Raw genomic sequence first — 11474 nt, forward strand, 5'->3', positions numbered from 1 at the left:
TGTGTCTGTGTGTCTGTGTGTGTGTCTGTGTGTGTGTGTTGACTCTTCATGCTCATACAGTCAAAGTACAAAAGTAAAGTATCAGGTAAAGTTAGGAAATGAAGCCACCTGCAGGTGTGTGAAGCAGCAGGTAAACCAGTGACAGATGATTGTTTTAAAGCGACTCGTTAATAAAAAGAAAATGAATGTTACTGGTTTTTAACTGGTTTTACAGTCATTGCACCTGACTGACTGGTGAAACCCTCTCTGTGATCCCAGAGTTTCTTCCTCACCTGCTCATAGAGCATCATGGCGAACTTCTGGTGGGGGATGCAGTGTCTGGCTGTGCAGATGTCTTCTTTGGTCTCGTCTGCGATGTGGAAGTGGATCCTCATCAGGATGTTTTCCTGCACAGACGCAGAAGTGAAGCCTGAGCTTAGATAATCGAGTGAACGCGGCGAGGGCCCGCGGGCACGCCCGAGCTACTGAAACGCTGGTTCTGATTGGTCAAAGTGTAATCTCTACTGTAACACTGATCAAGCGCTGCAGCGCCTCCAGAGTTTGTGTGTCATCGTCTTACGAAGCACTCCGCAGCGTCGTCCATGATGCCGAGCTGAAACCGCTGCTTGTCCTGGAAGGTTTTGGCGAGCGCGCTGCGGAGCGCGTCGGACGGCAAAACTTTGTCGCTGCTGTACTGGAACTGAGCAAAGATGCTCTGTGGAATGGAGAGGTCAGGGGTCAGTGAGAGGAGGGACCGGGGTCAGGGGTTGAGGGTCAGGTTTGGAGACGTTCTCACCTTCAGAGCGCAGAAAATGCACGAGTCCTCCATGCACTTATGGGTGGTCAGCTGACGGAAACTGCGGCGGAAGATGTCGAGGTGCCAGAGGACCTGAGAGGAGGAAAAACAAGTTTTAAAACGAAACAACGCAGGGGAGCATTCTGGGAAACGGAGTCAGAGCTTCACCTCAGCAGCACAAGTCCTTACTGACGGTGTGTCTCTGTGCTGCTGCTCTAACTCCAACAAACACATCGCCACACCTGTCAGCCAATCACCTGTCAGCACGAACCAACAGCCAATGCTGTCCTGACCAATCAGAGAGCGGGCTTAGTGACCTGAGGAGTTGCAGAAGTAAAAGTAAAGTCTGTGTGTCAGACCAAGTTCGTCAGCATCTCCGTCTGCTGCAGGAAACCGTCTGCACCACGTGATGAAGACGTCTGCGGCGCGATGATGGGAGCTGGCGTGAGCGTGCCCAGAGGACAAACTGCTGCAGCTGTATGTGTGCGCATGACTGACAGGAAGAGAAAACACGACGCTGCACGTGTCACAGACAGCAAACATCAGCTCGCTGCTCAGTTTCACTGCAGACTTTATAAAAGCTCGTTTAGCAGATCTCAGTGACTCACGCTGACCAGGATCAGTCATCAGGTGTGAATCACCTGCAGGACACACTCGAGACGGCGGGCGCGTCTTTAAAAACATTCTTTCAGTCAACAATCACCTGAAGACACCAAGAAAAACAACCAGAGAGCGGTGGGCGGGCCGCCTGGGAGACTCATCTTTTTAATCTGTCTGCGAGAACAACACCATCTGCAACTGATTTTCCACAACACCACACATTTAGTTTATTTTTGGCTCTTATTTTGAAAGTTCAGTCAGCACAGCTTTTACCATTTTGTCTTTTCCTCACCAGCTGGCTCGCCGCCGCTCACCACAGAGCCGCTTCTCGCCTCCAGAGACGATCTCGTAAATAAAATGTTTGCAGAGCAGAAACTGCAAACTGAATTATGTAATATTTAATGTAAGAAAGTGCCTCACGCTGCACACAAAGTCTGTGAAATACACGCTTTAATTTGAATGCTGGGGTTTCTGCACCTTCACCACATCAGAGCTAAGACGAATTAAAACCTCTGTTGATATCACACAGAAACAAACACTGACAGGAAACTGAATTAGTGGAGCAGAAGCTAAAGACGGCTCTGAGGATTTAAGCCGAGACCAGAAACCATCGAAGCAAACGTGTCAGAGCCGGAGGAAAGACATCAGGACTCGCCGGGTGGATAAGGGCGGAGCTACACCAAAACTCACCAGACTGAGACCGGAGCAGCCGTGAGGGCCGGCGTGGGTTAAAGGGGCATTACGCCGCGTTAGCTGAACCCCGCGGAGAAGCCGGGCGCCTCGCCTCCCGCCGAGCAGCAGGAATCCAGACACGGAGGAATTTTTTCATCACTTTACTCATGAGGAGGGTTTTAAAACGATCCGCGGGGGCCCGGAGGGTCGGACAGTTCTGAATCCTGCAGTGTGTGTTTGTGTTTGTCTCAGTGACTGAGACGTGCCTGCAGCCGGGGCCGGCACCGAGCCGCCAACCGCAGAAAGATCCCAGCTGAGCTCGTGATAGAGGAGCAGAAACAGCCAGGCCTAACCACTCAGCCATCTGAAACAGTGAACCAACCATAACCACGGTTTAACCATTACTATGCTTTAAACTTGCAGGGTTTACATTTAAAGACAGTCCCTGATGGAGGTGTCGACACGGTGATCTGATCCATTCACAACCTCACGACCTGCAGACTTCACATCAAACAGCCTGCGAGAACATGGATGACTTACTTTCATTCACAGTGAGCTGAATCCCTTCATGAAACATTTCACACTAACGCAGGAAATTATCATCAGAACAAACTCGTGCTGCAGACAAATGCTGGTGTGTTTGAAGCACACAGCCGGGTGTCTATTACACCGACACGGGGTGAACAGAAATGTGCTGATCAGGACGATTCAGACGTGATGCTGGGGCTTAAAAGCAGACGGAGAGGCGCTGATCTGATTCACGCTTGGACCTGAGTCCTCAGTGAAACAAACTGCGGCGTCAGCATTTGGTCGTTTGCTTCCTCCTTCCTGTCCCCGCCCCCCCGCCGGCTGCAATATGTCGCTGCGGCCTCCAGCAGGTCGACCAGGTAACAAACCGTCTGTGCAGATCTGCACGCCGAGCACACGTCCCACAGAGGAATCAGCGTTTAGCGCTTTTTTTGCTTTGAAAGGATGAAATCAGCCTGCAGGACGCAGCAGGAGGAAACATCAACACCTGAGCACAAAGATCAACCGGACGAGCCGCAGTCGTCACTTAAATCAAAGCCCAAACGGAAACCTGCAGGACAAACAACACGCAAACACAAAGGGTCCACCACAGACTCTACGGGAGCGACACTCAGCTGATAATCAGGAACATCCAATCAAAATCTGAGATGCTCCCTCGGTCCGTTAGTACAGTGACATCACAGCAGCATTTTACTGATGAGGCCATCAAAAAACAGCACAAACACAGTCCAGAGGTCCAGTTCAGGTGAAGCTAGCAGACAGCTAGCAGCTACAGCCACCTGTGTCACCATCCACCTGTCAGCCAAAGAGGCCACGCCCCTAATAATACTAACTTTAATACAATTTAAACACATGCTGTGAGGGGGAATTATCGCTAGAGAACAATCAGTGTGCGTATCAGGTTATGAATGCTGGAAAGATTTAACATTGGAGTCAATGGGGACAGATTCACTGAATTTCCAGGATCAACAACTGAAGAAGTTTGATGTTTGCAGCCTGAAGCCTTTAAAAAATGAGCTCTGTGGTGTTTTACATGCAGTGTTCTTACACCTGTGCTGCTCATACTACACATGCATGATAACATCAACTCACACGTGAGTGACCAAAGTAAAATAAAGTCAGAGTGTGCGAGGCTTTCTTGGAGAGGTGGATGTTCTGAGCAGCAGCAGCGGCAGGAGGATGATGATATTGATAGAGTGTGAGCAGCTGCTTGTTACTGCGATCTTCTTCCTCTTCACTTTGCCTTCATCACATCGAAGCCTCTGTGCATCCCGTCAGTACTGATGTCTCTCCGATCCGCCACCTACTCAGCTCGGCGCGGCGCCCCACAGGCTCGCTCCGTTTGATCCGTTACGGTTTGACGTGACCGGGCGGACGGACAGCTGCAGGGTCCAAAAGGTGCAGGAGTCAGGAGACCATGTGTTCATGGTCGGACGGACACCTGAGGCAGGTCGTTACCTCAGACTCTTTGATGTTGATCCAAGAAGTCGGAGCTCCAGTTTTGCCGATCGGAATTCTGGGACTCATGGGTGTGTGAGAAACCGGAATATAATGATGAGCAGCAGCTTTGTTCACATGATGTCGCACACCTGCAAAGGTGCGTGTGTTTGTGTGGTGACCTCTGACCTGTGCCGCTCAGCCTCTAAGCTCATAACGAGCGGCGTTACTTCAGCAGCACAGACCGCCAGCCTCACCACGAGGGGTTAATGAGTCAGCCTGTTTACACCGATAATTACCACCCTCCCTCCTCCAACCTCCTCCTCCACCCTCCCCCTCCCGATGAGTCATTAACGAGCGCTGCCTTCAGTCTGGGAGGCGACGCTGCTGCACGCATTCATTACAGCCTCACTCAAAGAAGCGGCGCAGATCAGCCGGGCTGTTATTAGAGAGGGTGTGTCGGACGGCGGACCCGTGTTGTTTACCTGCTGCAGTGCCAGCTGACTGGCTCAAAGGCACTGCGGCCAAAGTGCGAGGCTGTGCAGCGGCGAGCATTTTAAGAGACAGGGCGTCATGACGGGACGGCGAACGGCTCGTCTGGAGGACACGCGCTGACTCACACAGGGTTAAACCAAACCACCGCCAGCGCCATCATGCATTTAGAGCTTAGAGGTCATTCAGTAATGAGCACCGTTCAGACTGTTATTACAGAAGAAACACCGAAAACACACAAACCTCACACGAGCATCTGAGACGGCGCAAACATGTACAACATCTTTAATTCAGCAGATTATGAAGTCGAATAAAGGCATTTAAAGACCAACCATCTGTCTGTCCATCCATCCAACCATCCGTCTGTCCATCCATCCAACCATCCGTCTGTCCATCCATCCAACCATCCGTCTGTCCATCCATCCAACCATCTGTCTGTCCATCCATCCAACCATTCATCCGTCCGTCCATCCATCCATCCATCCATCCATCCGTCCGTCCATCCATCCATCCATCCATCCGTCCGTCCATCCATCCATCCATCCATCCATCCAACCATCCATCCATCCGTCTGTCCATCCATCCAACCATCTGTCCATCCATCCAACCATCTGTCCATCCATCCAACCATCTGTCCATCCATCCAACCATCTGTCCATCCATCCATCCATCCATCCATCCATCCATCCAACCATCTGTCTGTCCATCCATCCAACTATCCATCTATCCATCCAACCAACCGTCCATCCAACCATCTGTCTGTCCATCCATCCATCCAACCAACCGTCTGTCTGTCCATCCATCCAACCATCTGTCCATCCAACCAACCGTCCATCCAACCATCTGTCTGTCCATCCATCCAACCAACCAACCATCCATCCAACCATCTGTCTGTCCATCCATCCATCCAACCATCCAACCAATCATCTGTCCGTCCATCCAACCAACCAACATTCTGTCTGTCCATCTATCCATCCAACCGTCTGTCTGTCCAGCTATCCATCCAACCATCTGTCTGTCCATCTATCCATCCAACCATCTGTCTGTCTGTCCATCCAACCAACCATCTGTCTGTCCGTCCATCCAACCAACCATCTGTCTGTCCGTCCATCCAACCATCCATCCAACCGTCTGTCTGTCCATCCATCCAACCATCCAACCAACCGTGTGTCTGTCCATCCATCCATCCATCCAGCCATCCATCATCCGTCCGTCCGTCCATCCATCCATCTGTCCTCTTCCACTTGTCTTTATTGGGGCCATCACCATGGACAGTGTGTCATGGGGCTAACACAGAGAGACAGACAACCATTCACACTTACAGGCAATTTGAAGTCACCAGTTAACCTAACCCCACTAACTGCACATGTTTGGACTGTGGGAGAACACACAAACTCTACACAGAAAGGCCCCGCCCACATGGTGGCGTAAACCCAGGACCTTCTTGCTGTGAGATGACAGCGACGCATGTGTTTCAGCTCTTCAACGCGGCCTTTAAACTCAACAGGTGTTTTCCCGAGTTTCTTTTCCTGCACAAGACCAACAATAACAACAATAATAATCATCATCATCACAGTCTCTATTAAGCATAAGTTGTGAAAAAATGTGAGGCCTGCAATTACTGACTCTGTAAAAATTAGAATTATTTGAAGAATTAAGTCTTTGTACCTTCTGGACGTGTGTGTGTGTGTGTGTGAGAGAGACGCACAGAGCTCAGCGCTGTCTGAGCAGCTCGTTTTGTAATTTAATGCTGTTGAAAATAAGCGTTACACATAGGAAACATCTGACTTCTGAGTCACTGATTCCACAGAAAGTAACACACACACACACACACACACACACACCTATCTGTTGTGCAAAGCTAAAATAACAGGGACGTATCAGACGTCCTTGAGGAGATCTGAAATGATGTAAATTTCCCAAACTTCCAAACAGACTCATCCCAATACCCCTGTGACACTCAGCTGTTTTAAACTGGGCATAAACACGTACTGTTTAGCTCAGAATATTAAGTAAACTGCACTTTTTATATAAAGGCTCAAGATTCTCAGTCACAGTGAGCGCGTTCGAAACAGACTAACAACACAAAGTACAATACGAATATAAATGATACTCCTTTTAACAGCTTATACTTTCTATGTTAACATTTTCACAGGATTAATACAGTGCTCTGATAATGTCAGTGTGTGTGTGTGTGTGTGTGTGTGTGTTAGGGGTGGGGGAAAAAATCGATACTGTGTAGCATCGTGATATTTTGTTTGCTAATAATGTATCGATACAGGGACGGCAGAAACCGATATTTTGTTACAAAAAAGGTTTTTGTGCTCTGACTTCAGAGCACGTTGATCCTTTTTCTGAGCAACAATCCTGACACTGTCCAAATGTGTTTAACTTGTTTTTTGGCAGCAATAAACATGACAGTTTACTGATTTTAATTTAAGACATGTTTTATTTTAATTAAGTTTAAAACTTTTTTTATTGAAATGTAAAATTATATTTTGTTTTAATTTACTTTCAAATTCTTCAGTTGCTGAAGGGGCTGCATAGTTTTCATATTGCATAGTTCAGAGTAGCTGTAATTGTACCAGATGGTTGCATTCAGTTCAGTTGGACTAGACTGTAATACAAACCGTTCAGTTTGTCAACAATAAAACTGAAATGAGAGAAAGACTGAGTGCGAGACTTTGTTATTAGAGAAAATGAATATTGATAAAGTTTAACTTTATGTACAGAATCTGAATATCGCAAAATATTTTTTAAAAATTGCAATAATATCGTATCGTGGGATGTATGGTGATTCCCACCTCTAGTGTGTGTGTGAGCCTGAAAGCTGGGGCCAAAGGTCAGAGTGTGAGGCGGTACCTGCAGAGCGCTGTTCAGGAAGCAGCTGTTCTGTCCCGGCTCGTTGCTCAGCCCTTTGCTGGGAGCGATGGACGTCATGGTGCGAGGTGTCAGGATTCCCTGCGTCCCAGCCCCACCTCCTCCTCCTCCGCTGACACCACTTCCACTGCTGCCTGATGCAAAGTAGTTCCTCTTCCACGACATATTCCCAGTTTGTTCTAGTCTTCGCTCCCTGTAGGGATCAACTTCCTGTCGCGTATTCTCGCTTCAGTGCAGATTGATCCATTTCCTCCAGCCAAGAGGGAGGCAGATAAAAATATCCAGAAACGAAGAACGTGAAGTCAAACAGGAACGTTAGCATCCAATAAAATGTAAAAAAACAATAAATCATCTGAACGTTTGACATGTATCAGTTATCTAAAATTTCACACTTCGGTATTTCAGGGAATAAAAGGCTTCACATTCTTGATGAGCATCTGTTTACAGGCTGAATATTCCACACGCGCAATTCCCAGTATTCCCAAAACCCTCTGCTGTGTAATCGCAGGATTCCTGCCCTTCTATCCACCCTTCAAACATCAGCAAGAGCAGGTCATCCTCATCGCCGTGGCCACGGGGCTGAGGTCGGACACACACTCAGGTCAGAGGTCAGAGGTCGAGTGCAGGCAGCCAATCGGAACATACCTGCTGGAGAGAAAGAGGACAGGGAGGCTTTAGAGGAGGACTTTATTTACCGTCGCGCTCGTTCATGCTCTGCCTGACTCCCCCATCCTCACACACACCCAACCTTTTGCTCATCAAACGCAGAGACAAACGTCTCTGATATTCTGTGTGGACCGATTGAGCCTGGGAGGATGAAGAAACTGAAATGTCCCGAGAGCAGCGCCCAGCTCCAACACATCAACACAAAGGGTGCTGTAAAGCAGTTCGAGGTGCTGTGACGTCCCCAAAGCTCACAGGAAGTATTTCACCACAACAGAAACCTGTAAAACTTTGTGTGCATCCATCGCCTCGACCCCTGATACCAAACCCTGCTTTATTCTGCAGCTCCATTTGATGAGCTTGTGAGCGTGCGTTTGATTCCATTAGACGTTAACACTTAAATCTAAATGACAGTAAAACACTTCCTGCTGTTTAAAGCCCAGCAGGGCCTCAGCGGACGTGTAACACCCTCTGGATTTAAAACACGTGCACGGTTACTGATGACATCAGCAGAAGCGCAGCAGGGCCCGAGCTGTGTGCAAACTGCAGGAGCAGAGACATGAAGGTGTGCTGGGTAATGACAGGCTGCAAGGCTGCCATTACTCTGTAATAACTGGCCTGTGAAGCTCCTCTAAGACCCCAGACTGAGATAATGTTAGGCCTGTGCAGTGCAGATGCTGTAATGAGGAATCCTCCTCCTCACTGCAGTCACCCCCTCTCTACTCCTGCCCACACCTCCCTCGCTCACTCTCGGTATTGTTCCCCCACGCAAGATTAAGACAGACGCAGATGTGAAGATATACAGATGTTAGAAAACCAGACATGAGACACAGAAAGAGGTGGAGCCAGGTCGATAAGGGAAACGGGCTCAGATTTGGGCCTAATGACCTTTAACACCACCCTGTCCAGACTTGAGCTTTGATTCTGATCACGTCCTCATTGGTTAAACCAGACCCAGGCTTCACCTTTGACCTTTGAGCCTGAAAATGAGCTGCTGTGCTGCCTCAGGCGGGGTTCAGTTTGCTCAGACCTCAAAGGCGTAGATCTGTGAGTCGGCGTCTAGGAGGCCGTTTCCTCTCCTACGCAGCGCTCTTGTGAAACAGATGTGCCACAGCCAGGCGGGTTCGCACATTTAATCATTAACTGTCAGACTCGATGGGCGTTCCGGCGGGCGGAGCGATGCTCCTGAAGCGTTTCCCTCTTTAGCCTCGGCTGTTTCCATGCAAACTGCCCACTAAAGCCAAACACTCACACAGGTTATGAGTCACATGGTGTGCATGTTCAACAGCTCACTGAGCTCAGCACGCGCTCGCCAGCACGCGCTCGCCAGCACGCCTCACACGACCAGCACCACCCTCACCAACCTCCTGGTTCGAAGGATCAATGCAAAGGTTTGGAGCAGGGTTTGGGTTAGGAAAGGGTTACACAACGCAGTGCCTTCTGAAGTGGTGTGTGTCCGTGTGTGTGTGCCTGTGTTAATCTGCAGGTCAGAGCAGAGGGAGGTGAGGAGGGATTAGCCTGATCAGATGCGTCTGTCTGGTCAGGATTACGCCGTCTGTCTGCGGGTGTTTCTGTGCAGGACCGAGTCTCCGTGTGGACACTTTTCCAAAGGAGCCATGACAGGTTCAGAACTGAGACCGGTTTCATAAAGTCCAACTGAGCACAGACTCAGGCGGGCGTTTGAATTCACCTCGCTGAGGTCAGAGGTGTTCTCTGTCTGGCTGTAAGCCAGAGGGTTAGAGGGTTAGAGGGTTGGAGTGAAGCAAACAGCGTGGGCTGCATCATCAACAAACCACTGCTGTGATTTCTGCCTTACAACACGTACAGCTTTGTTTATGATCTAAGAGGGTTCAAATGATTTTAGCGTGGTGAGTGCAAACTAACAGCCTGGATCATTCGACTGCCTCTGCGGCAGTGAAATGTCATTTAAAGGAAAAGAATAAGAGCAAAAGGCAGGCTGAGAGGCAGCGAGGAGCTCATGGAGCTCAAGTGAAACTCGAGTGAAACTCCGAACGACTCGCCTCACTTCCTGCGCAGAAAACTAAAATGTGACGAGGACCAAACGACACGTTCATGCTGCACGATCTCTAATCCGGTTCTCCCAAACCTGCTGTATGGCAAATACATACAGCAGGTAAACCAGCAGGTAAACCAGCAGGTAAACCAGCAGGTGGCGCTACAGCTATTATTCAATCCAAGACATTTTTCTCAATGAAAGCGGCTCCAGTGCACTGAGACACACCGAGGCACTGAGGGTCGCTGCGCTGTGGACATCCAGGCTGCAGTTCCTCTAACGTCCATCGGAGGCTCCAGCCTGTGAGTCAGTGAGGGACACAAGTTTGAGTTATCTGATAAATCCTGAGCTGAGGCCGACTAGTGAGGTCTTTGTCAGACACAATTCTTTTCTCAGGCTTAAAAATAATGAAGTGGGCGGAGCTCCGGGCCTACAGGTGATGACAGAGTGATTAATGAAAACTCCAAAGCTGACCAGCAAACAGGTGAAACAAAGAAAACCAATCGTATCGCCCGCTCTAACACTTTTAGGGTGTTTGGGTTTTTACCTGTAGACTAACTTCCTGTTAGCGATTAGTGGTAGCACAGGTTGGAGGTCATTTCCTCTCCTGGTGAGCGCCGAGGCTGATTTAGTGTAAAACTGGTTATGTAACAAAACGGCAGTCTGTCGCAGAGGCTTTACAGCCACACACAGGCGCACACACAGACACACACACAGCGATATAATCACCTCTAATTCAGCAGGCTGGCTCGGTGCTGCCTGTGTGCAGGCTGACCGCGGCTGCACTGGGAGCACTGGGCAGAGTGGGGGTGCTGGGATAAAGCCGGGGGGTTGGGGTGGGGGGCATCGATTTGATTCGGTCTGTGAGTTCACGCCTTGTTTTCAGACTCGCAGCTCCTCATCAGCGAGCAAAAACAACCAAACCCAGGTTTTTTGGTCTCTGAGACTCTTTAAAAACGATTCATCAAATAAACAAAGACCACAATGAAGTTAAGAACCGAACGATGACGTAAATATAAAAACAATAAGACGTGATCAATATTTGGCTGTTTGAGGCTCATTTCAACTTATTAACCTAAAGTCATTTTAAATCTGCTTATACTTATTATGCCAAACATTACATACAATAATACATACAATACAGCTATGTTCTTGTCATTTGATATTTTAATGATTTTAATGCTCATTTTTAATATAAAGTACCATAAAAATAATTGACATGCAGTAACTAGTCGATTTATCATTAAGGCTGCCACAAACGACTATTTTGATAGTCGACTAATCAGATCATCATCCATTGGACGTAAAAGTACAGCTTATTGCACCAGCAGCATCTGCTCTTATATAACTATCACTAGCTTACAGCTTTAAGTGTGTAAGGTCTGTGCTAACTAAAAATAAAGACAAGATGAT

At 48.5% G+C, this 11474-nt stretch overlaps 1 protein-coding gene across 7 annotated transcripts in view; it reads right to left on the minus strand.

Annotated features, from left to right (window-relative positions):
• The window catches only part of LOC106455943 (inactive ubiquitin carboxyl-terminal hydrolase 54-like), a 42988-nt gene that overhangs the window by 12856 nt on the left and 18658 nt on the right, over window positions 1-11474 (minus strand). For 4 of the 7 annotated variants that reach the window (XM_013913465.1, XM_013913461.1, XM_013913460.1 and 1 more), the window contains exons 2-5: window positions 7367-8032; window positions 776-868; window positions 560-694; window positions 273-386 (exon numbers count right to left, since the gene is read on the minus strand). In XM_013913465.1, coding sequence (XP_013768919.1) covers window positions 273-386; window positions 560-694; window positions 776-868; window positions 7367-7549 — 525 coding nt within the window. In that variant the 5' untranslated portion in view covers window positions 7550-8032. The remainder of the gene's footprint in view (window positions 1-272; window positions 387-559; window positions 695-775; window positions 869-7366; window positions 8033-11474) is intronic. The other 3 variants (XM_013913464.1, XM_013913459.1, XM_013913463.1) reach the window with 1 other exon arrangement.

The sequence above is a fragment of the Pundamilia nyererei genome, unplaced genomic scaffold (genome assembly GCF_000239375.1).
Source record: "Pundamilia nyererei isolate P.nyererei 1_Seehausen unplaced genomic scaffold, PunNye1.0 scaffold00133, whole genome shotgun sequence".
Taxonomy (NCBI): domain Eukaryota; kingdom Metazoa; phylum Chordata; class Actinopteri; order Cichliformes; family Cichlidae; genus Pundamilia; species Pundamilia nyererei.